Source organism: Jatropha curcas, chromosome 5 (genome assembly GCF_041381405.1).
Source record: "Jatropha curcas cultivar XTBG-Jc1 chromosome 5, XTBG_Jcur_1.0, whole genome shotgun sequence".
Classification (NCBI taxonomy): Eukaryota; Viridiplantae; Streptophyta; class Magnoliopsida; order Malpighiales; family Euphorbiaceae; genus Jatropha; species Jatropha curcas.
The window spans coordinates 2,764,035-2,786,806 of NC_143155.1; the positions used below are offsets into that span (position 1 = coordinate 2,764,035).

General features: G+C 29.0%; 1 protein-coding gene and 3 pseudogenes across 1 annotated transcript; 3 read left to right on the forward strand and 1 right to left on the reverse strand.

Moving 5' to 3' along the window:
• Nucleotides 1-1,487: 1,487 nt before the first annotated feature.
• Nucleotides 1,488-3,219, forward strand: LOC149496046 (cytochrome P450 71B34-like; annotated as a pseudogene).
• Nucleotides 3,220-5,395: 2,176 nt separating this feature from the next.
• On the forward strand, nucleotides 5,396-6,446 carry LOC110009881 (cytochrome P450 71B10 pseudogene; annotated as a pseudogene).
• A 480-nt stretch (nucleotides 6,447-6,926) lies between these two features.
• On the reverse strand, nucleotides 6,927-7,517 carry LOC119370734 (cytochrome P450 71B34 pseudogene; annotated as a pseudogene).
• Nucleotides 7,518-18,429: 10,912 nt separating this feature from the next.
• Nucleotides 18,430-20,781, forward strand: LOC149496047 (cytochrome P450 71B34-like). The gene is made up of 2 exons (XM_089721146.1): nucleotides 18,430-19,326; nucleotides 19,937-20,781. The coding sequence occupies exons 1-2, from the start codon at nucleotides 18,430-18,432 to the stop codon at nucleotides 20,555-20,557; spliced, it is 1,518 nt and encodes a 505-aa protein (XP_089577272.1). The 3' UTR covers nucleotides 20,558-20,781.
• The last annotated feature ends 1,991 nt before the right edge of the window (nucleotides 20,782-22,772 follow it).

Below are 22,772 nucleotides of genomic sequence, written 5' to 3' on the forward strand. Positions count from 1 at the left end.
AAAAATTAAACGAGTACAAATAATGAGTATAATAAACGTGTAATGCACGTCATAAAAAAAAGACTAGTTGAATTAAATACCTAAACAATTTAAATTTAAATTTTGTATATAAATCTTACGACTTAAATTTATGAACCGACCAGTACTAAGATTTGGGAGGCTTAACTCCACCTAAATCCGCAACAAGCCTAAACAGTCGACGTTTTAGATAAACTGAGTCTCAAGCTCATCATGCCATAACTTTTACATTCATTTACTCAAATGTATCACGGGCTTGCGGTCCTCAATTAACTTTAAAATAAATCCATAACTCGTACATCTTCAGTATATAATTTTAATGAAATCTATTATACAACTCACACTTATATAATTACGGAGCTCTACATATTAGAAAAGAAAATACAGTAATCTAATTACGGAGCTCTACATACACTTTCTTGATTTTTCTTGACTATTCTTTGGGTTGGGCTTGGTTTGAGTTTGGATTGGTTTTAGACCGGTAATTCTAGATGATGATGATAATAATAATAATAATAATAATAATAATAATAATAATAATAATAATAATAACAGTAACAAAAATAATAAAACAATATGTATAACTATAATATAAGATAGAGAATAGCTAAATTTACTAATTTATTTATTTATTTATTAATGGAATTTAAGCCCAATACATTTTTTCTTTTCGGCTTATTTCGGTCCAGCCTCCAACCAATATTCTTATTTAAAAATGAATACATGTATTAACCATACTATTGAAAAAAACCGTGACTATTGGATCAAAACTCTCTAATTAATTTCAACTTTAATTCTACATTGCACATAATTTTAATGGAATTTTGGAAGAGATTCTTGGTTTTCATTAATGGAATTTGATTATTAGTTATATATATATATATATATATATATATATATATATATATATATATATATATATCAACAACCCCCACCATTTATAAATATTATATTGGGACAGAAAGCACATGCATCACATTTTAAACTGGAAAAAAGAAAAAGGGAAGAGAGTTGAAAAGTATGGATCGGATGCATATACAGAGACACAAAGAAAGGTGTAATAAATATCATCACCATCTTTATTTATCATTAAAGTATCATATGCAAATCCAACTTTTGTAACATTATAAAATTATATATTATTTTATAATGTTACAAAAGTTGGATTTGCATATGATACTTTAATGATAAATAATATTATTTTGAGACAAAAAAAATTTTATTTAAGTAGTATTTGATAAAAAATGAAGTGTTTAATGTTAATCATTGACTAATATAAGAAATAAAATTAAAGATAGTTCATGCATGATTGACATGTGAAAACATGTGATAGGAAGTTATTGGAGCAAGCTCACATATAAACATATCACAACAAACACCAAAAAAGAACCAGGAAAAAAAAAAAAATTGGTTTCTCCATCTCTGCTTTTATGGTTACTTCCGCTTCTTCTTGCTTTATTTCTTGTTTAAGAAGGAGGACTAGGAACTAAGAGAAAAGGCAAGAACCTCCCACCTGGTCCTCCTAGACTTCCAATAATAGGCAATTTACACCAACTTGGGGCCTTACCTTATTATTCTTTATGGCAACTATCCAAGAAATATGGTCCTGTGATGCTTCTGCAATTTGGTCGAGTTCCTACAGTTATTATCTCCTCTGCAGAAGCTGCAAAAGAGCTCTTTAAAGCAAATGACCTCAATAGTTGCAGCAGACCTCGCTTGGCTGGCATTGGAAGGCTATCTTACAGCTATCTTGATATAGCTTTTACACCATATGGAGATTAATGGAGAGAAATGAGAAAGATTTGTGTTCTTCAACTTTTTAGCGCTAAAAGAGTTCAATCATTCCAATCCACTAGAGAAGAAGAAGTGGGTTTTTTAATCGATTCGATTTTAAAATCTTCTTCAGCCTCTTCTTCTCCTGTTGATCTAAGTGAAAAGACTTTTTCTCTTACTGCAAATGTTACCTGTAGAGTAGCTTTTGGGGAAAGTTTTCAAGAAAGAGGACTTGCCCATGAAAGATTTCAAGAAGTGATTCATGAAGGGTTGGCTATGTTGGGGAGTTTTTCTGCAGCTGATTTTTTTCCTTATGTGGGTTGGATTGTTGATAGGCTTACAGGTCTCCATGAAAGACTAGAAAGAAACTTTCAAGAATTTGATGAGTTATACCAAGAGATTATTGATGATCATATCCAAAAGGGAAAATCAGATCCTGGACATGAAGATATCGTTGATGTTTTGTTGGATATGGAGAAAGATCAAACTGAATCTGGTGGAATTCAATTCTCTCAAAATCATATCAAAGCAATTCTCATGGTAATATTCTTACTGATCCGTAAAATTTGACACTATTATTATAGTTCAATAAGTTAGAAATTTGAATCCTGATAATTTCTCATTTTGAATTTACAATTCTAGTTCTTAATTTTGGCTTCAATTTGGCACTCTTGGAATAATTCAATTTAACATTATATATCACAATATATTTATCGCTGGAGCGGACACTGGAGCAATAGTCTTAGTCTGGGCCATGGCAGAACTTGTTAGAAATCCTAGAGTAATGAGAAAAGCACAAGACGAAATCAGAACTCTTCTTGGAAACAAAACAAAAGTATCTGAAACTGACACTGACAAGCTTGAATACCTAAAGATGGTATTGAAGGAAACAATGAGATTGCACCCACCAGGAACACTATTAATACCAAGAGAAACCATGTCACAGTTCAGCATCAATGGCTATGAAATTCATCCCAAAACTCGAATCCAGGTCAATGTGTGGGCGATAGGAAGAGACCCTAAACCTTGGAAAAATCCTGAAGAATTCTTTCCAGAAAGATTTATAGATAATTCCATTGATTTTAGAGGGCAGAATTATGAATTGTTACCATTTGGAGGTGGCAGGAGAGGCTGTCCTGGTGTCACAATGGGATTGGCTTTGGTGGAGCTTGCATTTGCAAACCTTTTGTTTTGTTTTGATTGGAAGTTGCCTAACAATATGGAGGCAGAGATTAATATGGAAGAGATATTGGTCTTACTACTCATAAGAAAGAAGCTTTAATACTTGTACCAACTAAATATCAACTCATTTAGAATAACGAATAGATGTCTCAACTGCATCGATTTGAGAAATTATAGCTCCGTCTACCACGTCAGCTATAGACCCATAAAATGAAATAAAGTTATATCAATAATTTATTTTTTTAGCTTATTTTCTGTTAAATTTGTTTGATTCGAAGGAAAATAGTATTTAAAAAACTGGAAAAAAAATTAGAACTATATATTTCTATTTTTGATTACTTTTGAAGGTTTTAAGGATCCGTACATATGAATATGTTCATTTTTCTAATGCATTAAGTATATAATACTGTCATTATAGCGAAAGTAATTATTACTATTATTTTGGCTCATGTTATTTTTAAACAATTCAAATCAGTTTTTCAAGGAATTTTTTTTTATTTTTTTTACTTCTCCATTATTAATATATATAGATATTGATAAGGGTTAGGGACAGAAAGAATGAGGATTGAGTGATGGTTTGATTTGTTTTTTAGATGGTTTCAAAAATCTACATAAATTAGGAGCTGAAATTAGGTTTAGGGGTTATGGTAAACTTTACTTTAAGACCATTTCATTATATAAAATAAGTATATAGAGACAAGATTACAAGTAGTTTTTAGGGCAAAGTGTAATATAAATGAATATTTTATTTATTTTAATCTGAATAAAAAATTTATATTTTAAAATTACGTAAACAAAAAAATTAAATGAGTATAAATAATGAGTATAATAAACGTGCAAATGCACGTCATAAAAAAAAGACTAATTGAATTAAATACTTAAACAATTTAAATTTAAATTTTGTATATAAATCTTACGACTTAAATTTATGAACCGACCAGTACTAGGATTTGGGCATGCTCAACTCCACCTAAATCCGCAACAACCCTAAACAGTCGACGTTTTAGATAAACTGAGTCTCAAGCTCATCATGCCATAACTTTTACATTCATTTACTCAAATGTATCACGGGCTTGCGGTCCTCAATTAACTTTAAAATAAATCTTTAACTCGTACATCTTCAGTATATAATTTTAATGAAATCTATTATACAACTCACACTTATATAATTGCGGAACTCTACATAAGATTTATGCATCTACATATTAGGAAAGAAAATACAGTAATCTAAAACATATATCCTTTGCTTTGAAGAGACTGATTGCAGTAGGGGTTGATGGAAGAAATGACCTAATTGAGACAGGAGTGAGCGTTTCAATATAGTGAATAGAGCTAGATAACATCTCACTCAAGGAAGAAAAAAGAGGACGTCTCTCCTCTTTCTTTCTAATTGTGCAAAAGAAACGCCGAGATAAGGAAGAAGTAGAATCCCGACGTAAAGGAGAGGTTGGACGAGGGTCAAAGTAGTTGCTTGTGGCCATTGATCGGCAGTGAGAGGCTGAGGCGGCACTGAGTTTTGTGAGGGAGGATGATTGATTTTTTTTTTTTTTTTGTGGTTTAGTTTCAACTAGTTATTTCTAGATGGGTTCGGTTCGGTTTAGTAGTTTTAAAGTGGTTCGGTTTCAATAGTTTTTACTTGGCTTTCTTGATTTTTCTTTACTATTCTTTGGGTTGGGCTTGGTTTGAGTTTGGATTGGTTTTAGACCGGTAATTCTAGATGATGATAATAATAATAATAATAACAGTAACAAAAATAATAAAACAATATGTATAACTATAATATAAGACACAGAATAACTAAATTTACTAATTTATTTATTTATTTATTAATGGAATTTATGCCCAGTACATTTTTTCTTTTCGGCTTATTTCGGTCCAGCCTCCAACCAATATTCTTATTTAAAAATGAATACATGTATTAACCATACTATTGAAAAAACCGTGACTATTGGATCAAAACTCTCTAATTAATTTCAACTTTAATTCTACATTGCACATAAATTTAATGGAATTTTGGAAGAGATTCTTGGTTTTCATTAATGGAATTTGATTATTAGTTATATATATATATATATATATATATATATATATATATATATATATATCAACAACCCCCACCATTTATAAATGTTATATTGGGACAGAATCATAAGCACATGCATCACATTTTAAACTGGAAAAAAAAAAAAAAAAAAGGAAAGAAGGTTGAAAAGTATGGATCGGATGCATATACAGAGACACAAAGAAAGGTGCAATAAATATCATCACCATCTTTATTTATCATTGAAGTATTATATGCAAATCCAACTTTTGTAACATTATAAAATTATATATTATTTAGAGACAAAAGAAATTTATTTAAGTAGTATTTGATAAAAAATGACGTGTTTAATGTTAATCATTGACTAATATAAGAAATAAAATTAAAGATAGTTTATGTATAATTGACATGTGAAAACATGTGATAGGAAGTTATTGGAGCAAGCTCACATATAAATATATCACAACAAACACCAAAAAAGAACCAGGAAAAAAAATGGTTTCTCCATCTCTGCTTTTATGGTTACTTCCGCTTCTTCTTGCTTTATTTCTTGTTTTAGGAGGACTAGGAACTAAGAGAAAAGGCAAGAACCTCCCACCTGGTCCTCCTAGACTTCCAATAATAGGCAATTTACACCAACTTGGGGCCTTACCTCATTATTCTTTATGGCAACTATCCAAGAAATATGGTCCTGTGATGCTTCTGCAATTTGGTCGAGTTCCTACAGTTATTATCTCCTCTGCAGAAGCTGCAAAAGAGCTCTTTAAAGCAAATGACCTCAATAGTTGCAGCAGACCTCGCTTGGCTGGTGCTGGAAGGCTATCTTACAGCTATCTTGATATAGCTTTTACACCATATGGAGATTACTGGAGAGAAATGAGAAAGATTTGTGTACTTCAACTTTTTAGCGCTAAAAGAGTTCAATCATTCCAGTCCTTTAGAGAAGAAGAAGTGGGTTTTTTAATCGATTCGATTTTAAAATCTTCTTCAGCCTCTTCTTCTCCTGTTGATCTAAGTGAAAAGACTTTGTCTCTTACTGCAAATGTTACCTGTAGAGTAGCTTTTGGGGAAACTTTTCAAGAGAGAGGACTTGCCCATGAAAGATTTCAAGAAGTGATTCATGAAGGGTTGGCTATGTTGGGGAGTTTTTCTGCAGCTGATTTTTTTCCTTATGTGGGTTGGACTTGTTGATAGGCTTATAGGTCTCCATGAAAGACTAGAAAGAAACCTTCAAGAATTTGATGAGTTCTACCAAAAGATTATTGATGATCATATCCAAAAGGGAAAAGCAGATCCTGGACATGAAGATATCATTGATGTTTTGTTGGAAATGGAGAAAGATCAAACTGAATCTGGTAGAATTCAATTCTCTCAAAATCATATCAAAGCAATTCTCATGGTACTATTCTTACTGATTCTTAAAATAAGTTAGAAATTTGAATCTTGATAATTTCTCATTTTGGATTTACAATTCTAGTTCTTAATTTTGGCTTCAATTTTGCACTCTTAGAATAATTCAATTTAACATTGATGGCTTCAATTTTGCACTCTTAAAATAAGCAATTGTCTATTACCTCTTTTAATCGATCTCTAACGATTTCATTGTTAGCAGCTATCATTTCTATAGATATCATTATCTCTTGAACAAAGAAAATCCTACAATTTCTTATACTCAATTCTTCTATTTTACCATATTCTTAAAGCAACACAAAATGGGAGGATATGAAAATCAATTTCAGCTTTATCCCCAAATTTTATTCCACTTTTAATTTTGATTAATATCTATCTATTTAACACTTGATTCTTTGAGAAACTAGTTACATACCGTTTCAGTATTATTATAAAGTGTGAAAAGGAAATTGGAAATTGGAAATTATTTATTAATTTCATCAATTAAAGCTATTTGAGACATTTATTCTTTATTATACAGAAGGTGATGATATTTAATTGGTACGAGCATTAAAGCTTCTTTCTTATGATTAGTAAGACCGAATTTCTCTTCCATATTAATATCTGCCTCCTTCATATTGTAAGGCAACTCCCAATCAAAGCAAAATAAAAGGTTTGCAAGTGCAAGCTCCACCAAAGCCAATCCCATGGTTATACCAGGACAACTTCTCCTACCACCACCAAACGGTAAAAATTCATAATTCTGCCCTCTAAAATCAATAGAATTATCAATGAATCTCTCTGGAATAAATTCTTCAGGATTTTTCCAAATTTTAGGATCTTTTCCTATCGCCCACACATTGACCTGGATTCGAGTTTTAGGATGAATTTCATAGTCATTGATGTTGAATTGTGAGATGGCTTCTCTTGGAAGTAGCAGTGGTACTGGTGGATGCAATCTCATTGTTTCCTTCAAAACCGACTTTAGGTAGATGAACTTGTCAGTATCACTTTCAGATACTTTTATTTTTTCTCCAATTAGACTTCTAATTTCTTCTTGTGCTTTTCTCATAACTCTAGGGTTCCTAACAAGTTCTGTCATTGCCCAGACCATGACTACTGCTCCAGTATCTACTCCAGCCAGAAATATATCCTGATATATAATGTTAAATTGAATTATTCTGACAGTGTCAAATTCAAGCCAAAACTCAGAATTGTTCAATGTAAGTGTAAATTTTTAATATATCAGAAATTTACATTTTTTGAAATCAGAAATTATCAGTGTGCGAAATTAATTGTGTTAGAGGATAATATTCTTATTCAAGAAATGGAATGATAGTTCTACACTTTAATCTTGTTTTATTTCGTTAATTGGAATGTGCATTATTAATTCATAACAAGCAAACAAAAGAAGAAAACGAATCAAACAATAAAGAGATTTCAAGATTTTGTTTGGTTCACGAACTAGTTTGGAATTTGGAGAAAGCAGATTGTTAGAGAACAAATTGTTGTCTCATAGAACAGAAATTCATGATTCTCATTCAAATTTAAATGTGAAATAACTATTTTAAGAAAAGGGAAACACTTACCGTACAGTTTTATCCGCAAGCAAATACCAAATTTATAATGGAATAAAGATCAATTTAGTCACTTGTTTACCATATAAAAAAAATATCAAATATGACCTTTTTGATCAATTTAATCACCCTGAACTTATTTAAAATGATTAAAAAGCTCATAATTAAGATTTTGGATCAATTTACCCCTGAATTTGTTAAAAATTATAAAAAAGATCGTGTTTAATATTTTGACTAATTTAGTCATTGATTCTTCATTATATTTATAGATATTTAACATTATAGTTGGGATCATGCCGTATAATTTATGAAAAAAATAATTAAATATAAAGGAAAACCATAAAAATTAATTAAATATGAAATAAAGAAAAGCCATATATGAAGTATATTATATTCTATTCAGCTTCACAGATGATTTTTAAGTTCATAAATATATATTAATTTAACATTAGAAAATTGATATGAAATCTATGTGTTTCTCATTTTGACCAGATTAAAATTATACTGCATACTTTGTAAATTTAATGTATATAAAAATGATGTTTTTATGAATTTAAACTTTAATTTAGAATAATTGAAAAAGTTTCATATGGTGTTTTTAGTATAAAACACGAGGAGAGAATGGTCAATCCTATTGAATTGAATCAATTTATTAATTTATAAAAATTTTAAAATAAATTTAAGGATTAAAATGGGCTAAAAAGTTGAATATAAACTTTTTTAATCATTTTAAATAAGTTCAGACGATAAATTGATCTAAAAAGTCAAATATGACCTTTTTGATCCGCTGAACAAGTTTAAAGGTCAAAGTGATCTTTATTTCAATTTCTAATATTAAACTTTAGTTAATTTTTTAATCATTTAATTATTTATCATTATGTAATAGATATTTTTCAAATGGAATAATTACTATATATGTTGTCCTTATCTTTTGGTCAAATACATTGTAGTAATGATTTTGGTTTTCAAAATTGCACTATTTAGTCCCTCTGTCATATTTTTCCCATTTCATGTTAATCAACATAAAAATAATAATAATAAATGCAAAAGTAACAACGTAAATGTGGTTATATGAAAATGTTTCGATAACAGCTGGATGAACCAGTGTAAAATGTGAACAGTATAAAGACTAAATAGTATAATTTTGAAAACATGTCCTTACAAGAGTTTTTGACTAAACTCTAGATACTATATATACAGTTATTAGTAATTATTAGTAATTACTACAAAAATAGTGTAAATAATTCCTTTTCTCAAAATAAATAAATAAATCATTTTTCCATTTCCTCTCTCTTTCCCCTTCTGAGAGAGGAAGCTACCGAAAACCAATAACAACACAATAGAGAAAAATAATAGAAACTTCCATCACAATTTGTGATCGAAGTTTTCTAACACGTCACACTATTTATATTTGCATGAAATTTGATGCACTTATTGGTTTACAAATCCTACCAAAGTAATACTTTTCTTTTAATGAAAGAAATCAACTAACTCTTTGCTTCTTTTTTTTTTTCGTTTTATTAATTATTATAACATTTGTGAATTTTTTTTATTATTTTTTTTACAAATAATGCAAGATCTTTCAAGATTATTAGTTTGATTTATTTGATTAGTTTTTAGTTTTTATCTATTTTATTTACTATGTTTGTGTATGAATTGGACATTTGGCATGGTTAAAGGGTTGTCAACCGGTTTTTTTTTTTTTTTTTTTTTTTTTTTTTTTTTTTTTGTATCTTTTTGTTTAGTTTTCTTCTAAAATGTAGATTCTCACACGTTAGTGAAATAATGTCCTTGATATATTGATTCACATATGGTGCACTCGGATTTAGACTCAAAGAACAAATAATTAGCAAATATTCCTTTTATTTTATTATGGGAGTGCTAGATCTATATTTATAAATAAATATGAAATTTTTTTTCTAAATTCAAGGCAAAAAATAATGAAATTTTGACACTTTATTTCTCTTTTTTTATTGATTACTTAGGTGAGTATTGAAGAATGATAGGAATAATAACAAAATATTATAATCCGCACATCGCGCGAGCACGTGACTAGTAAATATATAATTTCTAAGGCTTAAATGCTTATGTGGCAACATATTAGAGTATGAAACTAATGATATGCCATTTTTTTTCATTATAATTAATTTTTTTTAAATTTAATAAAATCAAAAAGTTTTTTTATTAAATAATGGAGTTACAAACTAATAAATCTTAATTAATAATTTTTACATTTAATAAATATTAAGTTTTTTTATTAAATAGTGATAGATTTAGAAAAAATCTATCCATAACGCCCATGTAGAAATCTACAAGATATAGACAAAAAGGGGAGAGAAAAGAGAGGCCTTAAGCCTGCAACCACTTCGATGTTTAAGTTAGTGAGAGAATATTAAATAGTTTATCACTTTATATATGAATATGGCATCATTTTATTTAGACCAAGTTCAAATACAGAAAATGAATCCAAAAAATCAACTCCAAATAAGCAATCAAACTCATTTAGTTCAACTACAACAAAACTTTAAGCAATTTCAATTTCAATTTCTTTCCAGTTCATTATATTTTCTTTTCAAAGTACTCTTAGGGTTTCTGTCATAAATTGCAATCCTTGTAAATATAGTATTTTTAATTCAATCAATCTCTTTTCTCTGTAAAATGTTCATACAATCTCTATTTTTCTGTATGATTTTTTTAATTTTAGCCGTTAATGAATCCAATAATTAGGAGTTTATATAGCGCATTTATTTCTATAGTTAATATGAAATATTTAAATAACTTTTAAAAAACCTTAACTGTTTTCTTTTTAATATGAGGTATTAAGGCTAGTATCCATTGTAACGGTCTACAAATTTGACTAATCCTTGTTTGCTCTTGGAGGCAAAAGGGGTAATTAGCCCGGAGAGAGTTTGTGTTGCGCAGGATCAAACCCATGATTTAAGTTATAGTGATCGACCCTGCAAATGCTTAGACCTATTTAACAGAAAAGACAAGCCATCTACCACTATGAGTTAATAAATTATTCGTAAATATTATTTCTTAATTCTAATAAAGACCTTTAAATAGCTAACAAATTTGATTTTTCTCAAAAAAAAAAAAAAAAAATCATTCGATATTTTTAAAATTTGAAAATTGAGGTCCTTACTAATGTAAATTTCACCAAGTTATAAGGATAACAACACAACAATTACTTTTAGAGGCACTTTCAATCATTTAAAATCACTCAACGGGAGCCAACAGTTGAATCTTACAATATACAGACTAAATAGTATAATTTAAAAAATTGAAGTCTGCATTAGTACAATTGAGCAAAATCTAAAAACTATAAGGTGATTACTCCTTTTAAATATTAATGAAATAATATAATCTTTTATTTGATACAAAAAAATATTTATTTAATAAATAGAAAATTGTGAGCCAAATAAAACACTGGTATTGTAAGTCAAATTATTCACATGCTGATTTTCATATTTGGTTTTAACTTCCTTCTAATATTGAAGCTCTTCTTGTTTTAGATATTACTCATTAATGAAATCTTTCCCTTCCTTCTTCAAAAGGATAAAAAAAAAAAAAAAGAAAAAAATTCTACTTATGAATTTCTACTTAAAAATAAAATTCACTGATAAGTTAAATTAAACACCATTTTCAAAAGAAAAACTACAAACTAACCAAAAAGGCAATCACCTCCACATACTAAAAGAAAAATGAATAAAAATCAATTGAGCCCATGAATTTGTTTAGCATGATAAAAAATGTTGGATTTAACCTTTTTAATCAATTTAAACCCTAAATTTGTTTAAAATGATTAAGAAGTTTGGGTTTAAGGTTTTGGGTCAATTTATTTCCCTCTCCCTCGAAATTGTTTAAAAATAATTAAAAAGATCGAATTTAATATTTTGGGTTAATTTAATCGCTGATTCTTCATTGTATTTATAAACATTCAAGAATATAGTTGAGATTGGGCTATATAATTTAGTAAAAAAAATTAATTTAAATATGAAATAAAGGAAAACTATATATAAAATGTATTATACCCTCTTTACCTTGACTAATGATTTTGAGTTCATAAATATATATTAGTTTGAACATTTTAAAATTGATATGAAATTCATGTATTTCTTATGTTGAACAGATTAAAGTTATAGTGTATGTTTTGCAAATTTACAAGTGTTATAAAAATAACGCTTTTATAAATAAATACATATATATTATGAAATTAGTGAATGTCTTATATAGGCTAGAAGTCTGTATTCTTAATTCTTGTGAACTCTATCTTTCTAATTTCTGTAGGACTCTATTAGGGTTCCACTTATATATATATATATATATATATATATATATATATATATGAATTCTCATTAATAATAATAATAATACTCGCATATTCTCCCTTATTCTTTCTTTATTCCTCTCCCTATTTATCTATTATTTTATAACATATTATCTGCACGATTTAGTTATACTATTTTGATTTTTATTCCACGGCTCTCTTGATCAAATCGCGGATAGCAATTACAAATTGCTTAAAGAAATATCTCTTGATCAAATCCCTTACTAAGAGGATAATTTATAGTGTATGACAATCAAAGTTAAGATTGATATATTTTAATTTATTTAAGTTTGAAAGGTAATCCTTTATATTCTTTTTATATTATTGCGTATAATTTGGTGTGTAATGGTTGCACGTTTAAATACTTTCTATAGTGTCCATGAAGTTATTTTATTTTATTTGGTTTTATAAATCAATCAAACCTTAAATATATTTAATTATTATGCTTATTCGTCATAAATTCGGAATTCAGCTCATCAAAGTATATTCTACTTTTTTGGTCCTTTTAGTTGTTCTTTTCTTAGTCTCGTAAGTGGTACACTCTTATTAAGAAAAGAAACAATATTTATGAGAATGATATTTCATCTTCAATTAAATCTTTGGTCTAAATTTGACCCATTAGACAAAGATAATTATTAGTCATTTTATGATGGCTACAACTCTTAAGTGTTTTAATTATCGTAGCTTGTTAATTGTTATATTTTATTTCCGACACTTGTATTTTGATATATAATAAAAGAAATGATATAAATTTATTTTTATTTGTTCGGAAATGAAAAATTTTTAGAGGAAAATACATGTTACTGTTCACAATTGACAATTATCTCCTTACTTAAATTATAGGGTATTTAAGGGAGGGTTAAACGTTGCTGATTTAATAAAAGTGAGTGAAATATTCTCTTTTATTTATTATTTTCTCTCCAAATTGAAGAGATTCAAAATATATTGATCTAACTGGAAAATAAGTAAAATATTGATTCCTCCAATATTTTTGGTAGTTATTTTCCTTCTTTCAAAAAAATACACCCATCCAAACAAAGTTATAGAGATTAATCTCAATTATACTAATTTCTTTGTAACCAGTAAATAAAAATAAATAAATTTATTGACAGACTGATATAAAAAAAATAGTTCCTAACAAAATTATTATATATAAATAAGTTTTTTTGTAAAAAATTTTCAAAAAAAGCAGGCGGTGAATGATATAGAGCATTGAAAAATGGGGACGGGATGTGAATGAGAAATTCTAAGTGGCATCTGAACATAGAAAAGTGAAAAGGACATATATAGATTTAGAGGAGACAAGATCATCTGTAAATGTCTATTCTCAAGAATTTGTACCAATGGAGTTAGGTCACCTTTCAGATAATAGTTCAATTATAAAATGTATGGGCAAAATAAAATATTCCAAGTAATTATTGGAAACGTGAGCTGACTGTGCTTTTAACTATATCCAAAATTCATAAATGTTTAATATTTTTATATCCTTGTAGTATTGAGATTATTATTTTATTATAATTATAGTTATTTATTGGCATATAATTTACATGGGTACATATTTTGAGATCTAATAGATTTCTTTGTTAGTAATATTATTATCACATTTGGAGCCTATATTAGCTCTTAAATTAAAATTATCGATAATATTTATATTTTGAATATACTCCTGAAATAACAATATCAAGAGGAAAGATTTAAGATATATTTTGGGTTTATTTCATATCTTTTTATCGTTGAGCAAAATAAAGAGATCTTAATAAACATTATGAGATCGCCCAACTGGATTTTGTTCCATTCCTTGAAGTGAATGGAATAACATATATATGGGTATATCAATGTTTACTCAACTGGATTTGATACATTCCTGAATTGAATGCAATAATATATGATATTGGGTGTGAATAATGACAAAGATATACTTGTCATTTAGAATACCAGTAAGATCATACTTGAAGTATCTTAATAATTATAGTGGCCACATAATTAAAAATAAATTTTACCACTAGAAGTGGTACAAATAATGTGTCATAGATGAATATTAGTTATCTATTTGTTATACACCAAAAAATGGAAAAACAAATTTGACTTTGGTAAAACAAATTTGACTTTGGTAGTAAAAGAACATTTAAAGGCTCTGGAAGAGCACATATTACTACTAAGAAGAATGCATAATGCATTATTTTGAAAGATATTCATTAAAAATGGATATGGTGGTAAACCAAAAGTTTACAAATCCAATTATTTTATTATTTGGCATAATCAATTTGACCATCTTGATCAATGATGATGCAAAAAAGAAAAATTTAATCCTTATAGGGATATTTCTTGAAGAACCAGAAATTTGAAGAAATCTATTGAATTTTTCATTTTTAGTTTGTTCTTAAATCAAATTATTTATTTAGCAATTGCCAAGTAGAGTTCAAATTGAACTACTTACATTTTTAGAATATATAAACGTTAAATCCACCATGTGGATCATTAAGATGTTTTATGGATGCATTCAAAGGATAGTTACATCATATTATTAACTTGTAACCTGAAGTTTGCAAAGATTATTGTCAACTTGCAATTCGAGTTTGTAAGATTAATTTGTGCAATAATTTGATTAAGAATACAATTTCTAGATTACGCTAGTAAGCTAATTTATCTTGAGAATGATGATGAATTTACACAGTGGACCATTAATGATTAACATGTGTTAATTGAAATAATTTAGGGTAACCCGCCGTTGCTTTTATTTATGCTCAAAATGATTTAATATAATCATTTATTAAATGATTGCAATTAAACGCAAGAAATCGGTTGCTAAGCAAACTTCGTGACCGATTTGCGACCGACCACTATCGGTCGCAAAAGTGCTCATCGCAAAATATCTTGCGACCGATTAGTTCATCAGTCGCAAATTAGCAACCGACAAAACTAAAAAATCGGTCGCAAAATTTGGTCGTGTTTTCCTTTCGAAACGTTATCGCAAATTAGTTGTAGAAACAGTCCGTCGCAATTACGAAATGCGGTCGCAAATTTTAAATTTAAAGTTTTTATTTTTGGTTGCAGTTCGGTCGTAAATCTATCGCAAAATAAAAAAAAAAAAGAAAAAAAATATTATTATAAAACCATAATTTTTTTGCACCTGTGAAAATTGGCGCATATAGATATAACAAACGCAATTCAAAAACAATATAAAAATGTAATTGTTAATGTGGTTAATGTACTGAACAAAATCTCAAAAAACAACTGAAAAACTAAAAAGGTCCAAAATCAAATCTACGCGATTGGTCATCTACACGATTCAATGTCGAATCGCCGGGAGGAGTACCTGCTGGATGTGCTGTAGTGTCGGCAGGGGTGACCAAGGTATCGTCTGCAGCATCGGGATCAGGAGACAGTAGTGGCTGCTGCTGAGATGTCGAAGCATTTTGATCTGTAGCAAGTGCAGGATCAGAGGAAGAAGTATTAGCATCGGGCTAACCGGACAGCCGCATGACATGCGCTCTAAATTCTGCAATTTGTCTCTCCTTAATCATCAACACTTCTAACTTACTAAGGTTATTTCTATAATAAGGGTAACTATATATAAATGTAAACTCACTAAGTTCATTTATTCAATACTAAGGTTATATATAGTTCTATATATATATATATATATATATGAACCTACTATAATAAAGGTAATAAAGGTAAGTGTACGATTCCACATGTTGAATTTTTTGAAAAAAAATTCGGCAGCACTTCGGCACAACACAATCAAATCTCAAATGCAAACACACTTCAATAAACACTTCTATATCATACCAACATTCTCCAAAGGTAAAATGGCCACTACTAGCCCTTCAATCCAAACGCATCATTCATTTAAAAAAAAAAATATTTAAGAATAATAACAACAATAATAACAAATAAAATGCATTATTTCATAATTACAAAAAAGAGTAATTTTAGTTACATAACTATGTTTATTTGTCATTTATTTTATTTACACAATTATATTTATTTATTTGCATATATTTTATTTGATTTAGTTCTTTTTTTAACATTAATTAATAACATGTAATTTTTTATTTTTCAATCAAGTCAACACAAACTAAAATTTTAAAATTGCATTACATAAAATTACATTGATTAAATTACATAAATAATTTTGCCTAATTCCAATTTTATCATTCTTTTCAATAACACATGTACAAAATTCAACGCCAACTAAATCACAACTACAAATCTGTCGACAACTAAATAACAACTCATTTTTTGTCATGCAACAAAAAAAATGAATTCAATTTAATAAATGAATTCCACGCAATATTACAATAAAAATGAATACAATTTAATAAATGAATTCAATTTATACTAAACAATATTACAATAAAAAGATGATTATAATATATAAAATGATTATAATAAAAAGACATAGATTGCAATTCACAAAAAAAAAAAATGAAAAAAAAAAAATCAAATGTACCTGAACTGACTGACGACTGCGAACGCCGATGAGAAGTGATCCTCCGGCGACCGAGGTTGCAATGGAGCGGAGATGGAGGCGTCAGGTGGCTTGGAGCGGCGTGGCAAGAGACTGGAACGGCGCTGCGAACGAAGGAGAAGAAAGAAAGAAGAAGAAAGAAGAAAGAGGGCGTCTGGCATTTAAAGCCCTTGAAGGACAAACTGTCTATGCTAATGAATTTACGACATGCCTGAAACATGGTAGATTTGGTTCCAAAGATAAAAAAAAATGAAAGAAAAGGAGCGAATATTTAAGATTGTCAAGTTCTAGAAAGTAAATTCTAAAAGAAATAGTATCACTGTAGTCAAAATAATTGCCATTATTAATTCAATTTGAGATCATATCATTATATAAAAATAGAATTAAGTACATAAGAAGCAACATTACAAATAGCTTGTGCGCAAAATGCAATACAAATTAACCACTTATATTTCTTTTAATCTAAGTAAAAATTTATGGTTTAATATTATATAGATAAAAAAAATTAAAATAGTACAAAAATGAGTATATAATGAGTATAGTCAACGTTCCAATGCATGTCATATAAAAGAATAGTTATATCCAAAAGAACAAATTAAAACAAACTCAAAATTTTAGTTGTGATGTTTTTCCTTTTCTTATTGTTAAATACGTATTAATCCTTATATATAAATTATATTACGAAAAAAACTTTTGAAGCTAGGACGGTTACAAAATAAAAAAAATCCTAGCCCATCTCTTCTCTCCTCTTCATTAAAATTTTTTATCTATTTCTCTATCAAAATACAAGAATCAAGCGTATAGATATGATGACGCCTCCCTCTTATTTCTCTTTTTTCTTTTTCTTTTCTTTTTTTTGCAAATATTTATGTATTTTGTCAAATAAATTATAGATTTATGTTTGTTTGACATGGATCTATGTAAATTATATTTCCGTTATTTTTTTGTAATTTATCTCCATCTTGATTTAGAGAGTTTGTCTAGCCAACCACTTTAAAATTCTATCAATTTTTCAAGTTCACCTTCCAATAATTTTCATTAGGATTTCATAGATCATTAAACGATAACTATTTTAATTATAATAATTTTATTCGATATCTAGTCTTTAGGAGAGAGCTTCTGTTCTCTTTGTATTATTTGTATTAATTTGGAGTTATTAATGAAATTTTAATAATATTATATTCAAACAAAATTATAACCTACGGGTGGTTCAGTTGGCAATGTAGGCTGAGTACGTGAAAAGAGCTCTCGAATTTAATCCCTATTAAACACTTAACTGTGATTAAGCCCTGAGCCGGATTAATCAGTCCTTGGTATTAAGATCTGGATATATATACTGGGAGTGCAAATCAACTGCTTGAAATTCATGTCCAAGAAGACCTCATTTAAAATCTTTAATAATATTGATCTTCATCTATTAAATTATGAAGCTGGTTTATTAAATCTATTAACGAGTTTTTATGAGTTTGAGTTTTTAAATCTATTTTTTTAAGTTAATCGTACTTAGTTTAATAAAGCTTTCCCTCAATTAACCTGTTTACAAAAAGAATAAAAAATAGTATTGGGGTTTGGTGTGACAGTTTTTTTTCCTATATATAGTTGTCTCCTCTGCTTTTAATATATGCTCTTCTAACACAGACAAAAAATGGCTTCTCTTCATATACATATGTGGTTATCTCTTCTTCTTCTTCTCTTCCCCTTCATTTTTCTTTTGAAAAAGAAACTAAATGGCAAGCACCTTCCACCAGGTCCTCCTAGACTTCCTATAATAGGCAATTTACACCAACTTGGGACCTTACCTCATTACTCTTTATGGCAACTGTCCAAGAAATATGGTCCTGTCATGCTTCTCCAGTTTGGTCAAGTTCCTACACTTATTATCTCCTCTGCAGAAGCAGCAAAAGAGCTTATCAAAATAAATGACCTCAATAGTTGTAGTAGACCTCGCTTGGCTGGTACTGGAAGACTATCTTACAACTATCTTGATATAGCTTTTACACCTTATGGAGATTACTGGAGAGAAATAAAAAAGATTTGTGTTCTTGAGCTTTTTAGTGCTAAAAGAGTTCAATCGTTTCAATCCGTTAGAGAAGAAGAAGTGGATCTTTTCATAGATTCGATTTTAAAATGTTCTTCTTCTTCTTCTCCTGTGGATCTTAGTGAAAAAATTATGTCTCTTACTGCAAATGTTACTTGTAGAGTAGCTTTTGGGAATAGTTTTGCAGCAAGAGGATTTACCCAGGAAAGGTTTCAAGAAGTGATTCATGAAGCTTTAGCCAAGTTAGGGGGTTTTTCTGCATCTGACTTTTTTCTTTATGTGGGTTGGATTGTTGATAGGGTTACAGGTCTCCATTCAAAACTGGAAAGAAGCTTTCAAGAACTTGATGAATTCTACCAGAAGATTATTGAGGATCATATCCAAAAGGGAAAAGAGAAGCATGGACATCAAGATATTGTCGATGTTTTGTTGGATTTGGAGAGATATCAAACTGAATCTGAAGGAATTCAATTCTCTAAAAGTCACATCAAAGCAATTATCATGGTAATATTCCTATTGATTCTTAAAATCTTTGTTTGGTTAGTGAACTAAATTAAAAAGAAATAGAATAGTTAGTCAATAATTGTTTTTTCATCAAATATTGTTTTTTATAAATTTGAAAAATATCTATTACATATAATGAATTATTTTATGATTAAACATTCAACTAAAATTTAACATTATAAATTTGCTATTGGTTAAAATAATTATTTCTAGTTTAAATTTGAATCAAAATGATGAATAGCTATTCTATGTGATAAGAATTATGCTCTCTTCAAATTCAACAATATTTTATGGTTCAAACAAGACGTTAATCTCTTCATTCTTTAATTCTTTTTCTTCTTTTGTTTGCTAGTTATGAATTAGTTGAATTGATTTGTCTAGACCAAGTTCATGAGTTTACTCATGGCCCAAGCCAATGAAAAAAGAGTAAAACTATATTTCATTGTTGAATCAAAGCATTTACATTCTAACAAATCAATTAATTTACAATTAACTCTGACTGATAATTTCTGATAAAAAAATTTTAGAATTCATGAGCAATCCTTAGTTCCGACTTGAATTTTTGACACTGTTAAAATATTTCAATGTAATATGTACACATGTATATCAGAATATATTCCTGGGTGGAGTGGACACTGGAGCAATAGTATTAGTCTGGGCTATGGCAGAACTTGTCAGAAATCCTCGAGTTATGAGAAAAGCACAAGAAGAAATCAGACGATTAATTGGAGACAAAACAAAAGTATCTGAAAGAGATATTAACAAGCTTGAATACCTAAAGATGGTGGTGAAGGAAACACTGAGATTGCACCCACCAGGAACACTACTAATTACGAGAGAAACCATGTCACAATTTAGCATCAATGGCTATGAAATTTATCCCAAAACTCGAGTCCATGTCAATGTATGGGCAATTGGAAGAGATCCAAAAACTTGGAAAAATCCTGAAGAATTCTTTCCAGAGAGATTTATTGATAACTCCATTGATTTTAGAGGGCAAAATTATGAATTTTTACCATTTGGTGGTGGCAGGAGAGTCTGTCCTGGTATAACTATGGCATTGTCTTTGGTGGAGATTGCGCTTGCAAACCTTTTGTTTTGCTTTGATTGGAAGTTACCTGGCAATATGAAGGAGGCAGACATTAATATGGAAGAGGCATCTGGTTCTGGTCTTGCTGCTCATAAGAAAGAAGCTTTATTGCTTGTACCAGTTAAATATGAACTTGCATAAAAAAGAATAAATGTCTCAAATAGCCTGCTATGTTTAATATAATGTTAGTACGCATTTGCTTAGTAGTCTTCTTGTTGGTTTATTTCACTTTTAAATCATGACGTAAGGGAGTATCCTATCCTAATCTTAGCTTTTAATTTCTTAGAGCTTGGCTCTCCTCTTGTATAATAAAATAAATTTTAGGGATGGAATTAATAAATAATTTGTTTGATTTGTGAATTTAATGGTAGAATATTTTTATATTCAAAATAGTGCACGAAAAATTTTACCTAAACCGGATCTATAGCCTCACTCATGGACTAAACCAATAGAATAAGATTTCTCGTTGAAACAATTATATTTTGGACTATACACTGAGAAAAAAAAAAGTCGGAACACTTTTTAAAGAATTCTTACTATCACTGGTTGGATCCGTAAGGGTGGCTATAGACCCGGTTTAGGCAAATAATTTCCTATTTATTAAACATAAATTTAATTGAAAGTTGAATAGTATGTTTATTAGGATAAATAAATCTAGTTAAAGGGATCAGCAATAGATTTTTTTTTCAGGTAAAGAACTATGAAAGTTTGTTATTTTAATGTTTATTAGGATTGAACCGATGGTCCCGATGTCCAGCAGGCTGATCCGCACAGGCCTGATTGGCTAGGACCATTTTTTTATATTTTTAATTATTTTTATTATATTGTAATTATTTTAAATTATAATTATTTAATTGTTATATAGTATTAATATTTTTATGACTCACTAATTAAACCATGACCTACCTCTTAAACCAATGATCCCTTCGTATTTTGCATCCATACTTGAGAAAAATCATACGCAAGGATCAAGTAAGGAGCCTCATTTCTGCAGGTGTGGACGGGAAAGTTGGATTCACAATTCATGAATGGATAGTAATATAGGTAGGAGATTTGGTACTTGTGAGAACTAGGGATAGAGAGAAGGGGACATGGCCTTCCGGCTTAATTTTTTTTTTTTTTTTAATTGCTTTATAAGTGTTAATTTGACTATAATTATAGGAATCTCGGAGTTTGTTAAACATAAAGTATAATTGTCATTGCTTATTTCAATTATAAAGTGTAAACTAGCAAACAAAAGCTTATATTCGTATGAATATATTAGTCTTTTATCTTAACCTTTGAATTGCGATTTTTTATTCTTTCTTTTAATTCTAGCAAGCAGTTTTGGTGCTCCTAGAGCTTTGTGGTATGTACTTAAAGAAATTTGCAGAGTTGAAGGTGGAACTGAGAAGAACAGAAAGGCACATATTGAAAGAGATGGGTTTTGTTTTTCATGTTGAGCATCCTCACAAATTTATTCAAACTACCTTGCGACCCTTGAAGCGCCTGAAGAATTGAGGCAGGAAGCTTGGAATCTTGCAAATGATAGGTACTTCAATACAAAAAATTAATTGCTCCTAATTTTATCTTACATATTTCTTCTGCCAGTTCTTTGTGTTTGGTTTTTCCAGTGTTAAAAGCAATAGAATGAATATGGCATCATTTTATTTGGTTAATCTTTGGAGTCAAATTGAAAAATATGTGTTGTCCTATATGTAATCACGCATTCACGCTATCTGCTTCTTAATTGGGTCGAGGGTGGTTATTTGATTGAAAGTATTGGTGAAAATCATAGTATGTAAAAATTGGTTAATATAATTCCTCTTGCATGTAGCCAATTGCTTCTTTATTAATGGTTCACATGTGAAATTTTCTTAGTTTTGGCATCAGCCATTACATCCCTTCTTTTACTAGAACTTAAATATTTCTTTATTCTTGGTCTGATTCTATATCAACTCTCTGTTTGGAGCAGTTTGCGCACAACTTGATAATCAAAGAAATTGAGAAAGAAAGTAATATGAATTGAAGAAATTGTATCTTTGTTAATATTCTTGCAGCTACCGTGAATGGATATATATACTGTACAAATACAGGTGTGAAAGGAAGATATTGCCCTAGCTGTACAAGCATTATTATTGCATTATAATGGCCTAAAATCATGATAAGTCAATAATGTGAATGTGTTAATCTGCTGCCATATCTTCGTGAATAATATCCTGTTAAGACCCCCCTCAAATTGGAGTTGGTTGAGATATCAACACCAATTTGTAAACAAGATAATGGTATGTCGTTCTATGGCCTTTATAAATAAATCAGTGACTTGGTCATAAGAGGAAACTTTAGCAAGTGAGATAACACCTGATAAGTGTTATTT